The sequence below is a fragment of the Akebia trifoliata genome, chromosome 3, assembly GCF_017979445.1.
Source record: "Akebia trifoliata isolate Shusen 1 chromosome 3, ASM1797944v1, whole genome shotgun sequence".
Taxonomy (NCBI): Eukaryota; Viridiplantae; Streptophyta; class Magnoliopsida; order Ranunculales; family Lardizabalaceae; genus Akebia; species Akebia trifoliata.
Genome location: NC_141377.1, coordinates 49,812,070 through 49,837,077, shown reverse-complemented (window position 1 = coordinate 49,837,077; position 25,008 = coordinate 49,812,070). Strand labels below are relative to the sequence as shown.

General features: G+C 35.9%; 2 protein-coding genes across 2 annotated transcripts; both read right to left on the bottom strand.

Moving 5' to 3' along the window:
* Positions 1 to 162: 162 nt before the first annotated feature.
* Positions 163 to 9,542, bottom strand: LOC147407677 (catalase isozyme 1). Its single transcript, XM_086436352.1, has 8 exons — positions 9,398 to 9,542; positions 8,803 to 8,899; positions 3,556 to 3,833; positions 1,554 to 2,330; positions 1,256 to 1,345; positions 784 to 851; positions 598 to 691; positions 163 to 434 (listed from the first exon to the last, which is right to left on the bottom strand). The coding sequence occupies exons 1-8, from the start codon at positions 9,410 to 9,412 to the stop codon at positions 375 to 377; spliced, it is 1,479 nt and encodes a 492-aa protein (XP_086292478.1). The 5' UTR covers positions 9,413 to 9,542; the 3' UTR covers positions 163 to 374.
* A 13,053-nt stretch (positions 9,543 to 22,595) lies between these two features.
* Positions 22,596 to 24,890, bottom strand: LOC147407676 (zinc finger protein ZAT3-like). Its single transcript, XM_086436351.1, has one exon. It carries the CDS (start codon positions 23,721 to 23,723, stop codon positions 22,740 to 22,742), a length of 984 nt encoding a protein of 327 aa, XP_086292477.1. The 5' UTR covers positions 23,724 to 24,890; the 3' UTR covers positions 22,596 to 22,739.
* Between the last annotated feature and the right edge of the window lie 118 nt (positions 24,891 to 25,008).

The window sequence follows — 25,008 nt, the reverse complement described above, 5'->3', positions numbered from 1 at the left end:
TCATATTTTAAAGAAATTATGTTTAAACAAAAGACCAAAAACTAAAAATAGTATATAACAAGATGGGAATAAAAATCACAACAAACGCCCAACACTCAAAACAAATCCAACAAACACCATATATCATGCATCTGCGAAGTGAAAAACACAGCCACAGTCAACTTTGAAAAGTTCCATCAATAACTTGCATATACAACTGCAATTTATTACATGACCCATCACCATTATGACCTTATTATAGTAGCCAAAGGTCTCTTATGTTTCATCTAGTTCTAAATATTAACCATAGGTTCATCATAAGGTTTCTCTACATTTTTACTCGTTTCTCACCTCGCCCCTTTGCATTTCTCAAAACCTCCAATTCTTCGGCACCTTCAAATGCTCGGTCTAACATTGAGGCGAGAGGCAAGCTTCTGACCCAGAGACTTGTCAGCCTGTTACCACACCACAGCATAACATATTTTGCATCACTAAAATCTCATCAAGTCTCATAGTTTCTTTCTCTATACATTCCATTATTAAGGAATCTATATACGGAGCTAGCTGAATAATAGCCACTTAACAGTAAAACAAAACACCAAAGAATGGAAATCTAACCTGAGACCAGTATGAGATCCAGATGCTGCGGATTTCATGGGTAACTCTTGGGTCAGACAAGGCCTCGACCCATCGGCAGATAAATCGCTCTTGCCTGCACAAATGAAATAGAATATAAAATTAGGTGAAAATTCGTGACAAAGTTTGATCCTTCATTATTTATATGAATATAGTGAGCAGAAGTACCTGTCTGGTGCAAAGGATCGGTATCTTTCTCCAGGCTGTTTGAAGTTGTTCTCCTTATCAATGATGCACTGTTTTAACAACGATTAACTATTAGCTTATTATTTATACCATAGTATTATTTCACACGTGTTTGCTTACAAGAAAAATAAAAAAAATGGTCACAGATCAAGCCTGCTTCAGGAAAAAGAACCAAAAGATCCAAATGTCCAAACAAGAGTACAAACCATCCGGTTCATTTACAGGACAGCGAGAACTGGATGGGTCCAAGAACTGAACCACTCAAGTTCAACCGGATGCAGTACTAAAAAGATGCATTGAGACAAAATAGTTCGTGTGATACCAAGAAGAAAAAAAAAAACTGTTTGAACTTGCATAGACAAAGTCGCCCCTTTTCCGACTCGAAACCTCAAGTTTTTGAAATATTGGAGAATTCATAGGTGCAAATGAAACCAAGAAAATGATAGAAATCAACCTTCTCACGCCTCCCAGTGAGGGAAGCTGGTGGAATGGGGTACATCTCAGCATGACGAACAGGATCAAACCTTGAAGGGAAGTAATTTACCTAGAAACAACAATCATCAGAGAAAAATTAGAAGGAATAACAATAAAAGAGCACTGAAAATGGCTAGCTGTAGCATTTTGCACCATTCTTGTTTTGTACATATTCAAAAAGCTAATATAATCAGAAATTCCTCGAGATGCATTTAAATTGCTTAAGGTGCAAGCAACCCTTTCTCCCATAAAAGGAAATAATGTAAACCATTGAGTACCTCCTCATCCCTGTGCATGAAATTCATGAAACCTTCATGGTGATTGTTATGGTGAGCGCACTTGGGAGCATTTGCTGGAAGTTGTAGATAATTGGGCCCAAGTCGGTGCCTCTGAGTATCAGAGTAGGAGAAAATCCGTGTCTGGAGCAACTTATCATCTGAGTAGTAGATACCGGGGACCACAAGGGCGGGGCAAAAGGCAAGCTGTTCATTCTCCGCAAAGAAGTTATCAATGTTCTTATTCAAGACCAAGCGGCCCACTGGCTGCAAGGGTAGGATGTCCTCCGGCCAAGTCTTCGTTACGTCGAGTGGGTCAAAGTCAAACCTATCCTCGTGATCAGGATCAATTGTCTGGATGAAAAGCTTCCACTCAGGATAATTTCCAACCATAATAGAGTCATAGAGATCCTTGGTGGCATGGCTGTGATTGGCTCCTCCAACCTTGATGGCCTCATCTTCCAACAAACACTTGACCCCACATGTGGGTTTCCAATGGAACTTCACGTAATATACCTTCCCAGCTTTGTTGATGAGAGTGTAAGTGTTAACACCAGAGCCTTCCATGTGCCTGTAATCCTGTGGAACACCAAGATCGTCGAACAGGAAGGTAAACATGTGCAGGCTCTCTGGGTGGTGGGAGAAGAAGTCAAGGATTCTCCAGTTCTCCTGAATGTGGGACTTTGGGTTGGGTTTGAGAGCATGGACCATGTCTGGAAACTTCATTCCATCACGAACAAAAAACACGGGGAAATTGTTTCCCACTAGATCGAAATTACCCTGGGATCAACAATAGAAGGTAACAAATAGATCCAAAAAAAAAAAAAAAACGATCAAAGAACTTCAAAAGTATGAATTAGTTCAACATTCATTGTAGAATAAGGATCAAATGTAAAGCATTTTTCATCATCATTATCATATCAATATCCAAAAAAAATTGGGGTCAGCTACATGAATCATGTTCTTCCATTCACTTATACCTAAAGCCATGTCTATTTTTAATTCAAGTGCATTCTATATCTACACTCACTACTTCAATCCACGTTTTGGTCTTCTTCCACTTTATTAGAACCTTTAACTTGCACATTCCTCCTAAGTAGAGAAGTTATCATTCTTCGTTAAACATGACCAAACCATCTCAATCAACTTTCCCAAGTTTATCTGCTATTTGGGGCTATTACATTTTCATAAATGCATTCATTTTTTGTTCCATATTTCTCAGTCATTACACAGGTCCATCTCAGCATCTCGTCTATGCTACACACATCGGTTTTTTCCTTTTTTAGGTGTGTGTGTGTCAGGGCAATCATGGTTAATAGGACAAAACCACAGAATCTGGTGTGAACCACTATACTGCATACATCAATGCGGACAAAATCCTACAATATATTATCAACACATGCATAACATTGCTCAAACTTCTGTAGAAAAAGTATTCATGAAAAACATGGAAAGTACATTTCACCCTTTGGGTTTAACTAGAAGCTCCATGGAAATTTCATACATGCAGAAATCCTTTAAATTCTTAAGATTAGGAGAATCTTTTCCAAGCCAACACTAACAATACATGAGGCAGAAATGAAGGAGGCAGCATTGCGATTTAACATTGTGAAGCTATGGACCATATCCAAGTCAGAAAGCAACTGACTGTGAAGCTATGATATATAATTGTTATCATTACAATCATCCAATCAGTTTTATTTCTAACCTAAGAGGTATCTTAGGAATGATAAATCACAATATGGGCCCTGATTACCCCTGGATACACCAATCTAGATTCAATGTTGAGAAGTAGCGCCTTCACAAGAAAATTACATGCTTCCCAATTTATGTATTTGATATAGATGTAAAAAGACATACATGGTTCTACTCAAAAGGAAAACAAAATGAAATATTCCATCAATTATATCATATATTAGATATGACAAGAAAGAAAAAAAAAAATTACTGCAAACATAATGCACCCTAAAAGAAAGAGTAGCTAGGATTAGGTAAGTCTGGTTACCTCTCTGGTGTAGAACTTAACAGCGAAGCCCCTAGGGTCCCTAAGGGTTTCAGGGCTGCCACGCTCATGAATAACAGTAGAGAACCGAACGATGACAGGGGTCTGTACTCCTGGGGACCGAAGGAAATCAGCACATGTGAGTTGAGAGATATCATGGGTGACCTCGAAAAAGCCCTTGGCACTGGCTCCCCTAGCATGAACAACCCTCTCTGGGATGCGTTCCCGATCAAAATTGGCAAGCTTTTCCACCAGATGATAATCCTCAAGGAGAATTGGACCTATCAAATGGATGTAGGACACAAACCTCCAATCTTAGAACTGGACAAAAAAAACCTATTCTACAAAACGCCTTCAGTGACATTGATGCAAACCCTAGTTGAGAAACAAATAAGTTTAAACAGTATAAATTATTTTAAAGAGGAGTCTTGCAGTATTCTTTGGATGAGAAACCAAAACTTTTGAAAGTAGGAAAAGAAAGGTAAAAAACCCATTAAATTCAACATCAACAACAGCAATTAGTTATTTTAATTCTCCCTCTAAAAACAATCACTACATCAACAGTTGATGAGCTCATAATGAGAAAATTAAGAGAGATCCAGCTCAATAAAGAACCTAATATTACAGAAAAACAGTACAAATTCAAAAAATGATTAAAGATGGAAACCCCATTAATAACTGTGGTTGTGCATGCATAATCAGAGATTTTTGAGTGATGGTGATTGTGCATTCCTAAGCCAATACGAAAGGACGATTCATATCAGAGAACATATAAAGCCACCATATACAAGCTTGCATTGCCAATTCCAAGCCTGCGCAGAGGAGGAGGGTTGCACCAAGTTGGCAGCCAGAATAAAACTTGTATAAAATCTCTACATGAATTTGGAATCTTTACTTCCAACTCATGCTAGGGCGATCTCTGAAGATATAGCTCTATATTGAATTGAATGGTGAAATACAATCCATTTTTCTAACCCCAAATAGTTGGGAAAGGACAGAGAGTTGATGATAATGTCAATGAAGGTGATGTCAAAGCAAACGCATAATATTCAATAGACCAAGTCCATCAAGTGAGGGGGGAAAACTTCAAACATATCAAGTGAATATGATGTGAACTTTTTTAGTTGTGATAGCCAACAAATATGGTTATGGCTTTAGTGATCTTAGTTGGTATGGGTATGTGGGAAGTATTGCTAAAAAAATTCAGAGAAAATGACATGGAAGTCCCCTACACCCTCAAAGGTAGCACTTTTTGTGTGGGTAACGATATTCGATAAGATTCTTACTATTGATCATTTGATCAGATAGGTCTTTATAAACCAAATAGATGCATATGTACCAAAGAACATGTGCACCATCTTTTCATTTACTATCCTTTTGCAAGGGGGATTTGAGAGGAGTTCTTCACCTTTGGGTCTATCAACTCAATACTAGTGTTGTCAAATGCGGTCACATATTCACATATGCTACAGTTGCATACCCCAAATTATGCTATCTGCCAATATGCGATGGCATATGCGAAGTGTGCAATGGTATATGCGATTTGTGTGATGGCATATGCGATGACATATTTTTCTGCATTTTTTTTTTTTTTTTTGTAGCATATGCCACATATGCGAACAAAATGTGTTGATAGCGCATAGTCACATATGTTATTTAACAATATTGTTCAATACCCTTGCTTGTATACTTGTTCTTTGAAAAAGAATTGTTCGGTGCAACATCATCTGATTCGAAACGGTATCACCACTTCTTGGGATTTGAGCTTCAGGAGGAATTTAAACGATTGGGTGATAACTGAGGTAACTTCTTTTCTCGGTCTCCTAAATTCTTTTTAATTTAAGGAAAACAATCAGGATAGGAGGGAATGGTTCAAGGCTAAGTACAAGATTTTTCATCCACTCCTTTTACAACTTCTCTTACTTCCTCCGTTTGAAGTATCCTTCTCTGCTTGTATTATATGGTCGGCTCTTGAGCTTTTTAAGGTATCTTTTTTGCATGGCTAGCTTCCTTAAGGAGGATTCTTACCTTGGATAACTTGATCTCTCGTGGTTGAACTACTCCAAATTTTTTGTCCATTCGCATGAGACAGGGAACCTGTTAATCATATCTTAATTCATTGTTCTTTTTCCCGAAGCATTTGGATATCCTTTCTTACCCGAATTCAAGTGGATTGGATTTTACCTCATAATTTCTTCTCTCTCTAGGAAGGGTGGACATTCAATATCTTTTCTCTATGAAAAAGACATCTTTGGGCTATTCTTCCTTCGGCCATTGCTTGGGGTCTTTGGAAATAGAAACAATAGGGTGTTCTAGGGTAAGGAAAGAACAACTCAAGCCATTTGTTTGGAGATTTTGGACCTGCTTTATCATTGGTCGAAGTTGACTAAAGATTTCGTGGAGGTGTTCTTAGAGAATTTTGTGCTCAGATGGGACTCTCTTAGTGATGCCTAACTTTTGGTTGCCTTATTGTTTTGGTTTTACTTTTTTAGCTTTTTCTTCTATCTTGTACGGAGGCTACCTCAGCCTCCTTTAATCTTTTTCTTCTCATTAATGAAAATTTTACATTAATAAAAAAAAAAGATATTTTTGCTGGTTGGTCTGCCAAGGCTTTTTTTTTTTTATAAATATAAATTATATAAATGAAAAAACGAAAAGAAGGCTGAGGTGGCCCCCAAACAACAGAAAAGCAAAACAAAAAGAGAAGGAAAAAAAAAATAGCAAAGATACATGCCCTACGTGGGGCTACAAGTACAAATGTTATCCCAATTAAACACAAAGTCTTGGAAGCACACTCCCTCAAAGTTGTTACTCAGCTTTGACCAAAGGAAGAACAAGCCCAAGATATCCAAGATCACAGTGTGAGACGAGCTCTCCTTACTATGAAAAATTCTGTTGTTACGTTCTCTCCAAAGACCCCAAGCAATTGCGAACAGTAGGATAGTCCATAGAAGCCTTTTTCTAGAATCAAAGATATTTAAACTCCAACCCTCCAGAAGCACCAAAACAGATATAGGCAAAACCCAATCTACCTGAAAACGAGATAAGAAAAACATCCAAATACCTCGGGAAAAAGGGCAATGAATAAATATGTGATTTATAGACTCCCCATCCCTAGAACAAGGAAAGCAAAAATTTGGAGTAATCCACTCTCGATAGATCAAATTATCCAAGGTGAGGATTCTTCCCAAAGATGCAAGCCAAAGAAAAAAAGATACCTTTGAAGGAACAGGAGCTGACCAAACAATGTAAGGAAAGAAAGAACCATTACCCATCGGCATCAAGCATTTATAGAATGACTTAACAGAGAACCTCTTATCCTTAGCCTTGAACCATTCCCTTCTATCCGGCTCGTTCTCTCTTAATTGAGTCAAATTAAGGAGATCTAGGAGAGATGTAACATTTGTCAATTCCTAATCGTTGAAATTCCTCCTACATCCCAGATCCCAAGAGTCCATGTTCCCGTCCCGAATCAGACATTGCCTTACTGAGTTATTTTTTTTCAGCGAACAAGCGTACAAGGATGGGAATTGAGTAGACAGAGATGAAGTTCCGCACCATAAGTCCTCCCAAAATCTAACCTTATCCCCCATTCCAACTTTGTATCTGATTTCCTTATCAAACTTCTCAGTAACCTTCATAATACCTCTCCACACACTACATCCGTAACTCCCTGTAGGTTCTTTACTAAACCACCCAAATCTCTTCTCCCCATATTTAGCCTTGACCACTTTCCTCCACAAGTTATCTCTTTCTTCCCCAAATCTCCATAGCCACTTGCCCAGGAGAGCTTTATTAGTTAATCTTAGCCCCCGAATCCCCAGGCCTCCTTTCTTCTTAGGAGTGCAAACTATCTTCCAATTCACCAAATGATATTTTCTACCACCATTATTATCGTTCCACAAAAAATTCTTCATAAGTTTTTCAATTCTAACCTCCACTGATTGGGGTAGCGAAAACATGGATAAAAAATAGATCGGAATACTCGTTAAAGTACTTTTAATCAATGTCACCTTACCCCCTTTTGAGAGATATTTAGCCTTCCAGGTACTCAATTTCTTTTCCATTTTCTCGATGACTCCCTCCCAAATGTTTTTACTGCAATATGGAGCCCCTAGAGGTAAGCCTAAATATGACGAGGGAAGCATATCACTCCTGCACCCCAAGGTAGTAGCTAAAACTGGAAGACCCTGCACCTCACCAACACCAAATAACTTGCTATTCTGCAGATTGACGTGTAAACCTGAAATTGCTTCAAAGCAACATAATAAAACCCGAAGAACTCTCACTTGATCTCTAAAAGGATCTAGGAATACTAATGCACCCTTGGGCATGTTGGTCCGTTCGGAAGGAGAGGTACATGAGACTTCTTTCAAAACTAGAAGGAAGGCATTGAGAAGATATTGATGAAGATTAAAACCTTGTTATATCACTGGTCATCGATAAAGTCACAATTCAAGGGTTCCAACTTTGTCAACTTTGTGAGATCTTTTTGTTGGTTGGTCCATCGTGGTTTTTTCAAGAAAGAAAACACTCCCCTCAGGGATGCTTGTTCTTTGCGGAAGAAAAGGAACATGAGACTTTTTAGAGAATAAGGAAGGTGTTGAAACGATATGATAAAGATTAAAGCCCTTTTATATCACTAATCAGTGATAAAGTCCCAAGTCAGGGGTTCTTGCTTTGAAAACCTTGCGTTTTGATGAGATTGTTTGGTTAGCAATTATTATTAAAAAAATTAATTTATTTTGATGGTTATGTTATTGTGGTATCTTTCTCACTACCCTGTTGTTGTATAAGTAACTTCAGTTTTTAAATAAAATTGTCCTTTTACCAATTAAAAATACAAATTAAGAACAAACAGATATGGTCATGTAGTTATAAATGAAGCACTATGGGAAGTATACATCCTGTTCACCCATTTCAATCCAAGCACATAAGATAGATATGCCAAAGTCAGTTCAACACCAATTAACTTCGATTTAACAATAAAACAAGAAGATAAAACTGTTCAATCAAACATTCCGAATCCGATCAGTTCAACACCAATTAACTTCTAATTCACAATACGACAAGTAGATACAGTTGTTCAATGAAACTTCACAAAACCCATGATTTCATGGAGCAAAAAAAAATCCCACCAAGAATGCACAATAAAAAATTATATCAACTGAAAATGTACCTTCATAGAAATCCAACAATAACAACAGCATAGACAGATCCATAAACCCAGAAAAACACCAAATAAATTACCTCTTGTTCCAACAGTCAGTGATGAGTTATTGTTCCAAACAGGAGCACCAGAATTTGCAGTGAAGAAGGGTGAATTGTAAGCGCTCGAAGGACGATACTACATCAAATCAAGAAACAAACATTGGATATTATTAGGGGAACTCTAAAAGAACAATAAAAATGGCGGTCAAACACAATCTGATTATAGAGAAATATAAGCAAGACCAAAGATTGAAACTTCCGAGGAATTAAACATCAAAGAATAAAACCCATCACAAATATTTGATGAAAAGAGGCGAATAATACACCCAAAAAAAAAAAAAAAACATGAAAAGAAGAAGAAGAAAAGGAGGCGTTTTTTTTTTCCTCTGATTGAGACAGAAACTATGCATAAAAAGGGAAACCCATAACCAAAACATGATCAAAAGGGTAAAATCAAAGGCGAAACTAAGAACAAAAATAAGATTAAAGAGATTAAATTAAATTAAAAAAAAAAAAACACGAGCAAATTCTATTAAAATAAGTATAGAAACCAAACCAATGCTCCAATCCTCCAAGAAACTAAAAATCAAAGAAGAAAACCCATTGAAATTAAATTGAATCTAAGACTTCATACCTTGTAAGGATCCATGGGGAGAGACGGAGAGAGAGAGAGCTGATGAGAGCGTAACGATCAGTTTAAGCTTCGTTGTGTGGGATTTATATAATCGGATATGTTCACACATTTCAATGGTTTTCCGTAAAACGGAACCGTAAATTCTCGCGAATTTATCGGTATATGAACATATCGTTTCGTTTTGAGTTTATCCTTTTTATTGTGAACCATAAGCTGGAATCAAAAATGTAATTGTTTTATCATCCCTTATTATTTCCATTTTGAGCCATAAAAAGGAGAAAATTGAAATTATGCCAAAAAATTGAGGCACACAAATAATAGCTTCCACCTTTCGCGTTAATTTGAAAATTTAATTTTTAAGGTAAGTGTGGCAACCAGACTCCCTATCTCTTATAGGAGCCGTGTGGCCCTTTTTAATTTTTTATGGGGACTTGCATGGAATGATTTTTTTATGAGTAATGACTTCATGACTCCGCCACTTGAAATATTCAAAGTACTCTTCTAATGTGGCATGTGTTAGAATCATGGATTTAATGCCTTGGGATACACATTTGCATATTCTCAAAAAATATGTATCCCAAGACATAAAATATGTGATTCTAGCATATGTCATGTCAGGATGGTATTTGAATATGTCACATGGGGAAGTCAGATTATCACGACTCCTTTTTTATGTATTAGTTCCACTAAAAGGTGATTGCATTGGTCTCCACATTCCTAAAAATATTTGTTTTGTTATTTTGTTGGAATTTTTCTCTTGTAAATCAAAGGAGTTTTAAGTATTTTTCTTTTTAGGAGGTAAAGGAAGCAAAACAATTCTTTGCCAAAACTTGTACCTTATCTTTTATTTGATCTAGAATGTAGAGAAAGAATTTTAAGTGTTAGATAAGATTGAGATGATCTAGACAAAATTTTCAAAATCTTGTACAAGATCAAACCTTGAGCAAGTCATTAAGATAGCCAATTTATCTCCGACTCGTCCAAAATTTAAAACAATAGTGGACGATACTCTTTAGTGGACACCAACAAAGTTTTGTGAGGTAAAATTAAGTAAGAGTTTGGCCATTATCAATGGATTTCAATAATTATATTTAGTGGAGGTCTTTCAAAGAAAATTAAAAAAGGCTGAATTAACTTCCTTTTAAGTTGCAGTATGTACAGAATCATTGATTTTCTTCCCTGTATCCTAAGGAAAAAATCTATGATTCATAATAAATGTATATACATATAAGGGGATCATGCGACATAAGTAAAAATATATGTAAAAATAATAATTTTTTAAAATAGGAGTTAGAAGTTTCGGATTAAGTTGATTTTTTGTGAGGATGATCTCTATGATGAAAAGATCATCCTCACAAAAAATCAGTCCAATCTAAAACTTTTAAATTCATCAAAACTAATTTACAAATTATTGATAAAAAAAAATCGACAGTCCACATTCTAAATCACTTTTGATGGGATTAGAAATTTTAGATTGGGCTGATTTTTTTTTTCATAAATAATCTGCTTATCATAAAAATCATCCTCACAAAAACTCAGTCCAATTCAAAATTTCTAATTCATATTTTGAAAAATGATTGTTATTACTGTGAATCGAATTAATGAAAATGTAACATGTGATTTTTAATTAACTTAAGGTCAATCATGGTTAAGTGAGAGTCAACAGTGTTATTATTCTATAACTAATTCCTAAAAAATAGTGAGAGAGAAAGAGGTAGTTTTCACGGTGGTTTTACGGTTTTACTTGATGAATGTGAGTCTATGCTTACTACTTTAGTAAGATTTTAAATCTTACAAATTTCATGGAGATCATCTTGTAGAATCGACAAACATGACCAGAGGCCATAGGGATGGATAAGTTCAAATTCTATATGCTTAAAAAATAAAATAAAAATAAAAGGGTCACTTTTCACTGTTTAAATTTAAATTTTAGGAGTTCAGTAGCCATCCAAATTCAAAACCTTGGATCAAGACCAAAAAAATTATTTCTTGATTATTATTATTGGATTTAGGCTTTTTCATGAAATCTAAAGGGCTGTGATGTTGGATTTCCAATTTGGTGATCTATTTGAAGTCAACAATCGTAAGTAAGATTAGAAATCTTAGTAAATTAGTAAGGAAAGTATTCCCAGAAACTCTGCAATGAGAAACGCACGGAAATATAACAGCTTATATCATATTTTGCAAACATTTTTTCTTACTATTATAGTAAGATTTTATACCTTACTAAGATCTATTTGCTCAAATAGATTACCACTTCAGCAATTTTACATGATAGTCTTCTAAATTTCATTTAAAAACTTTGATCCAAAAGAAATAATAATTCAAAAAAAATATGTTTGAGCTTCATCCAAGGTTTTGAAAATGGACAGCTATTGAACTTCCACTTAACTCCCAAACTTAAAATTAAAATTTAACATTGAAAAATAATTTTATTTTTCAAAGTTCATAGAATTTTTTCCTCTACAACGTTAAAACAGTAGATCATGTGTTTAGATGCCACAAGGTAAGCTCAAGGACCCTTAATAAGGGTGAAATCCTTATAAACTTATAAGACTAGTGGGACTCTTATATTTTTGTTTTACTCATGGGCTCCAATATCCACTAATTACATGTGCCCTCGTGCATTGAATGGCATCCTCAATTTATAGTATTGCCCTCGTTAGACTTGATGTAGCATGTGCTAGAAAATTTTGTGACATGATATTTTGTTTAAAAAAGAAAAAATCACGCAACCAATCCTCTTTTTTCCACGATTTTCTGAAGTCTCATGGTAACTCAAGTTAACTCTACTATTCATTCATATTATAAATTTTCATTGGTGCAGTCCAGGCAATTGCCTGATACTTCGATCCAGGTAAGCATACCTCTATATATATAGGGTTGGGATCTGTTGACGCCTAAGAATAATTTATGAAAAAAACACATGATCCCAACCCTTTAAATACAAAATCCAATGATTGATATTTATGAGTATTTTAATAACACAAATCTCAACCATTGGATTTTGTATTTAAAAAGTTGGGATCATGTGTTTTTTTCATGAGTCATTCTAAGAAGACAAGGGATCCTGACCTCTACGTATATATGGGAAGCCTTTAGAGGCTCTAAAGAGAACTAAACATTGTGCCAGACATTTTTCAAAATAGGCGTTAGAAGTTTTGGAATGGGTTGATTTTTTTTGGGAGGATGATATCTATGGTAATAAGATTAACGCCACAAAAAATCAGTTCATTCCAAAACTTCTAACCTTAGATTACAAGTTGAAGAATCGTGCACTATCTAAGTTTTGTAAACCATTTTTGATGGGGTTAGAAGTTTCGGAATGGATTGATTTGCGGTGAGGATGAACTCCTCATCATAGAGATCATCCTCACAAAAACATCAACATATTCCAAAACTTCTAACCCATACATTGAAAAAATGATTGGCACAACGTTTGGCTCTCTTTAGGACCTCCGAATGCAATTCTATTAAATCACTTAAAGCAACTCCAAGCGAAATATCCAAAATGACTATTCATAATAGATAGTCATATGTTTATAGATATTCAAGGTATATGCACATCAACTATGATATCTAAAAATATTTTTAATATTTTTTAATTCAATTCAAATGGACATGGAGATGGATAGTGCATTGAAGACTTATAAATTTCAAAATGACTTTCTAAAATAGTAATTAGGAAAAGGAGAATGAAAAGTTCAAACTTACAAGCCAAAATGAATATTGAAAATCATACTCTCTATTTTTTAGAGTACTGAGACGTCAACTACTTTGTGACAATGCTCAAAAAGTTTTTTGAGGTCCAAAAGTTCTTGTTGCAAATGTATGATGTTTAGTAAAAAAAATAAAAGTCATACTAATTTGTGATAGATCGATCAAAAAGAGTGAAAGTGGATAGGATCATTTTAAGAGATAAATATAATCAAGTTGGATATTTCCATCCTTCCAACATAAATGCTAGAGTTTAATTTGAAAGTCAGACTGCGTACGAAACAAGATTTTGACTCTTCAATGAGGGGAAAACTAAAACACATCACCAAAAATTAGGCTTAGCTTTAATTAGATAGCTTGAGGGCTCGAGCTGAAGTTGAGGTGAGAGCATAGTCACTAGTAGGGCCTGCCCAATTTGCACCCTATTTACAAATGATAGTCCAATTCATTTGCAAGACATTGAGGTGAGAACATAAACACAAAATTTGTCTAATTTTGACACAAATTTAGAAAAACAAATCTTCCAAAAGGGTATAAAAAATCAGCCATTAATAGACTAGTTGAAAAATCAATTTAAAAAAATAATCGATTATTAATACAAAAAAGAAGATGGGTTTATCGTTATGAATGAATCGCGAGAAATTGGTAAGCCAGTTTGAGAGAATTATGATACAATGGGCCCCACCAGAAATATTTTATATGGCAAGAAATAAATGAGAAAGTCGGGAATTGGTAAGGCTTCCTTATCTTGTTTGGGTTTTAGTGAAACCTCTTTAGAACCACTTCTGCATGATGACGTGGACCCTCCTTGAAACGTGTGCTAGGTTTGCCCTTTTGGATGAGGTTCGATGGGGCTCTCGCAGGTTCGTAAGGCCACGTTTGATGCTACACCATGGTTTTTAAACTCAGTATCTCATCTCGTCTCGTGCAGTTTCGATACCGAGTCGTCTCGGACGAGTTTTTTAATACGTTTGAGACATCTCGTGAGACAAATTAAAAAATTACACGTGAATCATAAAACTCGATAAAAAAAATGACTTTGTGAGTTGGTCTCGTTCAACTCTGATACCGAGTTAACTCGGGCGATACGTCTCGATCTCGAACGAGTTTAAAAATCATGTGCTACACATCAAACCTTCGGTAGATATAGAAATGTGTAATGATCTAACCGGTTTCGTAGATCATTTCCTTCGGATACGCATAACCAAAAATCTTTAATATGTGCATCTCGAGGCAAATGATTTATGATTTTGTGATGGGAGTGTAGGGTGACGTGTTTTAGTGGGGGTGTCATAATTCTAAAGAAATTTATTTTATTTATATCTAAACGGAGTACTTAATGGTGTCGATGGATAGTCAAAAATTCAAATTCGAATTCAAAAAATCAGATATTATTCGAAAATTTTAGATATCGAATTCGAATTTGAATTCGGATAATTTTATATATTTAAATCCTTATGAGATACAAATTCAGATATTAACATTTCGAATCCGATAATATCCGATTTGATATATTATATATTATTTAATTTGATTTATTTTATATATAATAATTTTTTTTTTAATAATGAAAAATTAGTTGGATAAGGAAAAATTGTATTTTTTTTTCTTTTTAATAGACAAATTATTTGAATTCGAATTTGGATATTAGATAAAAATTTGGATTCAAATATTACTGTATCCGAATTGATAAGCATCCAGACAGTCCTAAGTGTCCTATTCAATTTAATTATCACAAAAGGAAAATGCTAGAGGGACTCTTTTTTTTACTGTATTTCACACTGGATTGATGTGGTGGTCATAAACATTCATTCAAGATTAACTCAATGGGTTACATCTTGTATTCAATAACAACCTTGTGGGCACTGCAACAAGATTATCTCTTGTTTATTTTTCTTCCCTAAACCAAGTGAATGCCGAGATGAAATTGATTTTCTGATTTTCTTATCTATATGTGCATCAAAGATCTCAGTAGAAGAAGTAATAGAAGATGCAAACAAATCACAAATTTAATGTGAACGTCCCTTCAATGTGAAAGAAAATAAAATTAAAAAGCAAAATCTAAATGCACTTCTAATATGATGCAATGAAGCTTACAACCCTTCATTCAACACAAGGAATTGCAAAAAGAAAACTGCTCTAACCAAAAGAAAATATTTCCTCATCTTATAAATTTTATAAAAAGAATCCGTACTTGTAATGTAAAATCATCCAACAAATTTGCTAATTGAACTTAACTTGGACAAAGGTACCAATTTTTATTTATTTTATTTTATTTTATTTTATTTTATTTATTTTTTTAAGGGGGGGGGGGGTATTCTAGATTTTTTTTTTCTCTGACTCCCCCCCACCCCCAAACAGGGTAGAATGGTCCAAGCACTCCTAAGAAGTAACCATTAAATAGAAGTTTCTTATACTCAAAAAGGGATTGGAGGATCATAAGTAGTGTGAATCACACATCATGGCAAGACCCCACACATATGCATAATTATGTCTAAAATTATATTAACTTGTTATTTTTTATATAAAAAATTAATATACTTATAATAACAAAGATCAAAAGAAATACCAAATAAGATGCAACTAAGCCATGTTATCAACGCCAAGGGGTTGGCTTACTGGCAAGTCAAGCCTTGATAAGCTCCTCAGTAAAGAGTAGTTCAAGTGTTCGAAACCCCACAAAGCTATGAATTTCTTGGGGCCACCCTCCAGGGTCCTATTGACCCTTGACTCAACATGTTGCATATAGGACTTTCCGAGGGGGTGGTGAGTGTGACCGCAGGATTAAAACTCTTTGAATAATAGAGAAGGTCTCTGGTCTCTATCTCAAGGTGAGATTAGAGACATAAATTTCTTATTATTTATTACAATATAGAGAATTGACAAGATATGAAGGAATCCCACAATCAATTGAGGATATCCTTTTAACATATAAAAGATCTCCTAAATATAAAAACAATTCAAAAGACTACAGCTAATAAAGTTTTTTTTTTTTTGTTTGTTGCATTTCTTCCTTTTTCAACTCTTTGAACTGTTGGAAGGAGGTGGGCCCAAGACTAGAGAAGAAGACTTACAATTCTATTTTGTTGTTTTACCAAACTTTCCATTCTCATGCTTTATTTCTTTATCACTCCACCTCAAACTGGGCTGAGGAGAGGAACGAAGGCCCAGTTTGGTTCTCAAATGGTAAAATGGCCCACGTGCAAGAGGCTTGGTAAAAATATCTTTGATTTGTTGATCTGAGGACATGTACCGGCGTGTAATCAAAGCTCCTCGTGACACTTTTTCACGTACATAGTGATAGTCCAGCTCTATATGCTTTGTTCGTCCATGAAATAAAGGATTTATGGTCATGTATAAGGCACTAACGTTATCACAATGTGGTATTGGTGATTTATGAAGAGGATACCAATATCACAGAGCACAAAGGTTAACTAAGTCAATTCTGCAGTAGTAGCTGCCATAGATCAATATTCGGCCTCCACACTCGATCGAGCAACTGTTGGTTGTTTCTTGGCACTCCAAGATATACAATTACTGCCAAGGAACGTACAAAACCTGATGGTTGACCGTCGTGTAAGTGAATAACTTGCCCAATCTGCATCTAAAAAGGCATAGAGATTAAGGGAGCTAGCAGTTAAGATTCTTGTGCTGCGATCTAAGGTACTGGCAAGGTACCTTAAGATATGTTTCACCATTCGATAATGAGTCATAGTTGATGCCTGCATGAATTGACATACAAAATTGACATTGTAAGATAAATCTGATCTAGTAAATGTGAGATATTGCAACGCACCAATGAGGCTACCATAATGTGTAGGATCTGGGTACAAATCGACACCAGAGATTATCTGTCTTGCCTTTGCTGCCATTGGTGTAGAGATTGCTTTACAATCTTGCATTTGTACACAATCAAGTAAGTCTTAAGCATACTTTGCTGGACATAAGAAGAGACCTCCTGAAAATGGATAGACTTGAATACCAAGAAAATAATGTAAAGGGCCCAAATCCTTTATTGCAAATTCATGGCCCAATTTTTCAACAAACCAATCCAAGAAGGTCGGATTGTCAATGGTGAGAACTATGTCATCAACATAGATAAGAAGTACAATGATACCGCGATGAGAATGACAAATAAATAAAGATGGATCCGTGGTACTACAAAAGAATCCTAAACCAAGAAGAAACACATTAAGCCTGTCAAACCAAATCTGAGGTGCTCGTTTGAGCCCATATAAAGCCCTTTTGAGTCTACACACATGAGAGGGAAAACTTGAGTCATGGAAATCAGGTGGTTGTTCCATATAAACTGATTTAGTAAGAAACCCATGCAGGAAAGCGTTTTTTTACAAATATTTGACGAATCTGCATCTTTTGACCGTTGCAACAGTAAGGACAACCTTTATACTACCTGGTTTAATGACCGGAGAAAATATTTCAGAAAAATCAACCCCTTCTACTTGGTTGAACCCCTTGGAAACTAAACGGGCTTTGAGTCGTTCTAAGCTACCATCAGGTTTGAGTTTGATTTTGAAGACCCATTTACAACCTACAACATTCAAATTAGATGTCTGACGTACAAGGTCCCATGTATGATTTGCATCAAGGGCAACAAGTTCTTCATTCATGGTTTCTAACTAGTCAGGATGCTTGAGAGTTGATTTGATTGTTTTTGGCTTTTTGGGTACTTTAATAGCTGATGTTAGATGTAAATTTGTATAGCGAGGATTTGGTTTGAACACACCTTGCATAATCGAGTCACCATCTTATGATTAGTAGTTGTGACTTGATCTATTGAGAGTGAAGGGAATGGTACAACCTCATTAGGAGGAAGTGTGGCACCTTTAGAAGAATCATCAGAGATGTCACCACCACCAAAAGGAAGAAGTTGACGAGTTTCTGAAGGTGATGAGTCACCACTAGATCTAATGTCTCAAGTATGGAGCTCAATATCTGGAGAAATGCTGGGGTTTGTTTCCAAAATGGGTCCTTTATCAAGAATTGGTTGGGGTTCTAAATCAATAGTGATATCTTCTTGTATTGGTGCTACAGGGTAAGTACGGGGAAACAATTGTAGAAGGAGGTACCGAAGTAATGAGATCCTCAGTTGTGTTTCTTGTAAGAGAAGGTACTATGTCAATGCGTGATTTTGTGAGAGTATCATCATTGGGCAGATCAAGCCATTCTTGGAACACAGAAGGTTCCCTTTCAACTTGATTAGGATTACAAAGTGAAGATGGATTACCAAAGGGCATTACAAATTCATCAAAAACATGTCTGGATATAAAAATCCTTCTTGTGGGCGGCTATAAACAACGATAGCCTTTGTACTTGTTATAACCTAAGAAAACACATGGCAAAAAGTTTGGCTCTAACTTGTCTTTGGCATCGTCACCTAGGTAAGGAAAGCAACGACAACCTAGAATACGGAGCATTGGATAATCAGGTTGTTTTCCAAACAATCAAAAATGAGGAGAGTCCAAATCCAACACAGGCGAAGGAAGTCTATTTATCAAAAAATAGCAACAATAAAAAAATCCACCCAATATCTTTTAGGTATTTTGGCATACAACATCATAGTCAATCCAAGCTCCCAAATGTGCCTATGCTTTCACTCGGCAGTTCCATTCTGCTCTGGGATTTTAGGACATGAAACTTGATGTTGGATGCCATGATCATCAAGATTTTAAGAAATTTAGTGTCAAACTATTCACCTCCTTCATCAGATTGAAATTTTTGGATTTTCTTACCAAATTGGAACTCCACATATTTACAAAAATGAGTGAAGATTAGAATAGAAAAAAAAAAAAAAAATCAGATTTTCTTTTTAGTGGATATAGCCAAGTGAATCTAGTGTAGTCATCAATGAAAACAACAATATATTTAAAGTTTTGAGTAGAAAGGACTGGGACTGGTCCTCATAAATCAGAATGAATTTTCATAAAAGGTTTCTCACATGATCCATCAGAAAGAAGAAAAGGAAATCTGCATGCTTTACCCATTTGACAACTACTGCAAATAGATTCAGTTATATCATTAGGCAGAATATTAATAAGTCTATTTTGATGAAGAAATTGTACAATCCACTGATGAGGGTGTCCCATACGTTGGTGCCATCGATCCTCAGTAGTCATCCTAAACCCATTTGAAAATAACGTCATCTTTACCTTATCGAAGGCATACAAATCTCCTCTTCTACTCCCTGTTGCTATTTTTCGTCCCGTGCTTTTGTCCTCAATCATACAACAAATAGATGAAAATTCAAAACTATAAGGAAATTTGGTTGTAAGTTTACTAACAGATAGTAGGTCCTTTTTAATGCTAGGAACAGCTAGAACACTTTTCCAATGTATAGAAGAAGTAGCATTAATTTTGGCTTCACCAACATGTATAATAGAAATGGTTGCTCTATTGCCAACCATTACACCATCATTACCCTTACATGGTTTCATATTAGTAAATTTACCTGCATGTTGCACCGGTATTAGGAAACCACTCAGAGTCTTGACTATCAGTGATGGTACGTGCAACTAAGGCTTCTGGAGTATCATCTGGTTGGAATGTATGATTGAATCGATTAAAACATTTTAGAGTTGTGTGATTTCTTTTGCCACATTTCTGACATATCTCCTAATCATCTTTCTCATCAGTTTTGCCTTGATTATGACTTGAATTATTTTATCCACGGCCACAATTTTGTTGTTGAGTTCTTGTAAACTGACTATTGGCACTTGAATGATAAACATTAGTACCACTTCCATTGTGGGAGCGTTCTCCTTGAAAGAAACTTCTTCCTCTTGAGTTAAATCTGGTTTGACCATTACCTCCCCTTCTATTTGGACCACGTTGTGCAATATATGCCAATTGTGGCTGGTTATGAGTGTCATCTCCGTGAAGACGTGAGCGTGTCTCATAACTTTGAAAGATGAGTATAACATCCTTGTAGAAATGGTAGTAACAAAAGTTTCATAGCCAGGGCCAAGCCCTTGATAGAGCCAGAACACATTGTCCTTATCTGGAACATGTTTTCTAATGGCTGCCAAGTTATCAAATATGGCCTTAAATTTTCTTGTATAATCATTGAGTGATCAGGTACCTTTGCGGATTAGTGACATATCTTGGGTCAATTGAAACTCTCTTTCTTGAGAGTCTTGAGCAAAGGCTTCTTCAAGAGCACTCCAAACATCAGTTGTGGTTTCCAATTGCACAACGAGGCCCAACACATTTTCAGACAAAGTGTTATCCAACCTCGTGGTAGGCGATCCGAGCGTATCCAATCCGCATGGTCTGGATTCAGTACTCCTTCAGTTCCAGCAGCAGCAATGCCTTATGGATTTTGAATATGAGATTGAGGTACAAGTGTTTCACCATTGATAAAGACTTGAAGATCTTGGCTCTCAATTAATGCCATCAACTGTGTTCTCCCCAACAGATAATTGGACTGATTTAATCTCAAGGAAACAAAGTTTCCTACATTGAAGGTGACTGGGTATGGGTATTTTGGTGATGATGAAATTGGATTGCAAAAATCCTACATTCAAGTTCTATCCGATTTTGGATTGCAAAAATCTAAAATTTGATAAATGGAAAATATGCGGCATATGTTTCATACGTGTATTATCCGTTTCATTTCAAAAATTCGAAAACCAAAAATCCAGCCATATGATAGTGATGATGATTATGAAATTGGTGATGTTAATGGTGGTGGTAATAATGATGGTGGTGATAATGAGCACATTGAGGTTATTGTTCCATTGATTTTTAAAAGAAGACCAAAGTCAACGGACAAATCATCAATTTGGAAAATTAAGGTGTAATCTCAAAAAAATGTAGAGTCATGTCATTATTATTTTAAAGATAAAAAAGACATTTCTCACGTAAAAATGTGGACTCTTCCAAAATTTTGAAGCATAGCCGTTTCAAAGTCAACTTGTGTTACACATCTCAACTTACAAGTTTACACTTTGCGACATACAACAAGTTATAGTAGCAATTTTTTTCCACTGAGTTTTATAAAAATTCGTAAAAAACGTGTTTTATTCTTTTCAAACATAAAATCCGTGAATTACTCAAAATAGTTCAATAATCTGGAGAATAATACTCATTGAAAAAAACAAAAATTCGTGAATTTTTCAAGAATTAAACAGGTGATTGCTAACAAGGGTTTGAATGCCAAGTCACCTTGAACTCCACCTATGCAGTATTTCCTTTATACTACATTATCTGTCCCATACTAGGATAAAGAGGGGAGGGTGTTGGCAACCAATTTTTTAAGTTCACCTCTAATATGAAGTACTAATCAAACTCCTAGATATTATTAATAATAGCTATAACCTAAACCTCGTATCTTGGTCTATATTATTTGCAAATGATATAATATTAATTGATGAAATTGGAATCATCAACACAAAATTAGAATTATGGAGAGTGGTGTTGAAGTTCAAGAATTTTCGAATAAGTAGAATCAAGATAGGGTATGAAGAGCAAATTTAAACTAACATCCAAAAGGAAGAACGCTTTGAAAAATTGATGGTTTAGGGATACCTCAAAACAATCACATTCGTTATCTTGATTATATTACATATAACAATAAATAGATTGAGAAAAATCAAAGTTGAATGATTAAAATGGAGGCGTGCTTTTGGAATGCTCTATGACTAACACATACCAATCAAATTAAAAGAAAAAGTTTACAATAAAAACAAGTAAAAGCAAATTTAGAACAAATATTCAAATTGAAGATTCTAAAAGAGTGAGGAAGACTCAAAAGATCATAGATGGAGATAGTAAAAGCAAATACGAACTCACTTTCAATATTAAAAGATGTAGCTATGAACAAAGTGGAACGGAGGAACAAGATTCAGGATAAGGCTTTGATGATATTGCACGGGTGTCTGGATCCCTTCAAATGAATACACGCACATAAGACAATCCATCCCATTTTTAACCTAGCAATCCTAGCACAATTGGCCCAATTTATTAATCTTTTTGGATTTCAAGAAATGGTGACTCACTAGTTTTACTGTTTAGATTAATAAGACGATAGGGCTTGCAAGGATAAATACAGGGGGGGGCAACGTGGGGGCTTGAACTCAAGACCTCTCACCAACACTCAATATATAGGTTATTTTCATAATATCATATAATAATCAAACTTTTCATCAATCCTACACCTTGAGATTTATAAAACAAACAGCCAACCTTTCTCCATTCTAAGCATTAGTGTGGTTGATTTGTTTTGGGACTCATGCTTATGGCCGTATACGATGTTCCTAATGCACATATTGAGGCATAACATGAGTGGTATGTCCCTAATGTACATCTCAAGGCATAACATTTCTTTCCAATATCTTGGCAAAATGTAGAAAAAATGCAAGCAGATTGCATTTTCTGGGAAAAATTAATTTTCTCATTAAAAAAAACAGATCCTAAACAAGCAGATTCACAAATCTCAATTAATCAATTGTTTATTGTTAGTAGACAAAGAAAAGAAGTGTTTAATCAAAGTTATGTTTCCCAATTTTGGAAACAAATTTTGTTACAAAAACACTACATAAAACCATCACACAAGTGTTTGCAAGATCACAGACCAAAACAATGATACAAAACATATATAGTTCCCTCATCAAATCCCCAACCTTAGATCCAAAGCAAGGTTTGAAGAAGAAGAAGAAGAAGAGGAGGAGGAGGAGGAGCCCCCAACAGTCTCTATTGGAGCAGGTAAATTCAAGTCTAACAAACAACCCTCTCTAGGGTTCAACCCTATTGATGATGGTTCCTCCCCTTTCTCCCAATGGCACCTCTTGTGCCCCCCAAGGGCTTGACCACTAGAGAAAACCCTTGAGCATATACTGCACTTGTGTCCTAAAACCATATCCATCTTGTCTTCTGGACCTCTTGCGCCGCCACCTCTGTCATCATCGTTAATGATATAACGACCTTCGTCTTCACTATCGTTCCTCGCAATCGCAAAACAACCCTTAATGTTCTTGTGACTAGCCCTGTGGCCCCCTAGGGCTTGACGTGACCCAAACACCTTCTTACAACTTGAACATTCGAATCGAAAATTCAAATTCGATGGGCCAGCACCATCTGCATCCGGTGCCCAAGATGGCTCCGCAGTGGAGTTGCCAGACCACAAAAGGTCTAGATCCGTCGTAATAGATGGTGTGTCCATTGCACTAGAACCATTTGCCAGCATTAGAAGACATCTCGCGACCTCGTGATCCTCCTCAGTCAATATTTCTCCAGGACATTGTTCTGGGTTTTCCTGTGAAATGGGCCTTCGACAATTCTTAGGAGGGTTTATCCCGCGCCAATGACGCTCGGGGTGGCACCGCATATGTCCAAATAGAGCCTTCCATGACCAAAATTGCTTACCACACTCACTACACGGTGGAGTGATCTTTGGAGCGTTAGGTTCAGGTTTTTTACCAGATTTCGGCTTCAAAAAGCTGTTCGATTGTGTTGAAACGGGATCACCAATTCGGATGAGTTTCGATCTTTTCTTTTTGTGCTTCTCATGAGATCCACTTGCACCAGTATCGCGTGCAATCTGAGGCCTAAAGCTTTCTTGCTTAGAAGTAGGAAAATCAGTGGGGTTGTTCATCAATCAAGAAATTAACAAGAGACAGAAAAAAGCTTAACAATGGCAATCAGGTCTCTTATGTTGATTGAGCGGTTACTCTGTTGGGCAGTTTTATTTTCAGTTTCTCTGAACTTAAAAAACTCTTAGGTTCATCTTATAACATTCCACGTGGCAACCAATTAACCATGGATGAGTTGGGTAAATAAGAAGCCAAATCCAACGTTAGATGATGTACGAAGTATAAAGTTTTGGTGGGTAAATGCCGTATGGAATCAGAGTTTTGGCCTATGAATAGGCGGGAACTTAACGGTTATGTCTAAGGTACCTTTCGAATTTTATGAAAGGTCAAATATACCCTCTGGCCATCTTGCACGTAGCTCTGTAAATGCTATGGAAGAGCTGTTAAAACGATCAAAAAACATGTCCGATTTTTGAGCCGGTACCCCCTCTTCTTCCGCTCACATGCTCAAATCTATAAATGATATGGTACTTCCGGGGCAATTTAGTAAGCATAGTTCAAATGTTTCAAAAAGAAAGATAGAAAACAAGGGAATTTTTGTGAAGCCCCTCTTTTGAGGTGAATTAGTAAGATTAGGGGGGCTTAGGGCTGCTAATGGATTGGATCAGGGTCAACTTGGGTCCAATCCGATAAGACATCAGATCAAACTCTAATCAAATCAGATCTCAATATTAGGATCCAAACACTATCCAATAAAAAATAGGATCGGATCTGGATTTAACCATACCCAATTTGATATACAAAATGAAACAAACTTCATTATTGAAATAAAATGTAATATAATTTATATACTTTCTCACATGTTATCAGATTGGGTCCCTCAGGAAGCTGTTGATCCAGGATCAGGTCGTGATCGAAATTCAATTTCTTGATCCAAAATTGAAGTTTTCAAATCACAATGTGTCAAATTTTGGGTAAGATCTGATTCATTGACAATACTAAATAAGATCCCATTTTCAATCAGGCTGGCCTCCTTTTTATACATAGGTATTAATGCTGCGGAAAGTTAAGCCCAGATCTCTTCGAGTCCAACACAAACAAACAATAATCGCAGTCAGACATCTCACATTCATCTCGCACCCATCAATCCAGACTGTCCAACCAGTATGAGCCTCAATGTGATAGACTTACTATTTTAAAGATGGGATTGTCACTACCATTGCATGCAAATACCCACAGAAAACAGCACATAATTGAACGATGAAACATCAACCATCAGCATAGTTTGGCCACAAAGATCACGGAATAGTTGGATCGTTAGGGGCATCACCGTTCAGACCAGTATTG

Excerpts from the sequence above, each read along its gene's own strand:
- LOC147407677 (XM_086436352.1), bottom strand. Across the intron at positions 3,834-8,802 it reads ACTGACTGTTGGAACAAGAG|GTCCAATTCTCCTTGAGGAT; the intron begins GTAATTTATTTG and ends TCCATTTGATAG. Across the intron at positions 692-783 it reads CGATCCTTTGCACCAGACAG|GCAAGAGCGATTTATCTGCC; the intron begins GTACTTCTGCTC and ends TCATTTGTGCAG.
- LOC147407676 (XM_086436351.1), bottom strand. The coding sequence starts at position 23,723 with ATGAACAACCCCACTGATTTTCCTACTTCTAAGCAAGAAAGCTTTAGG.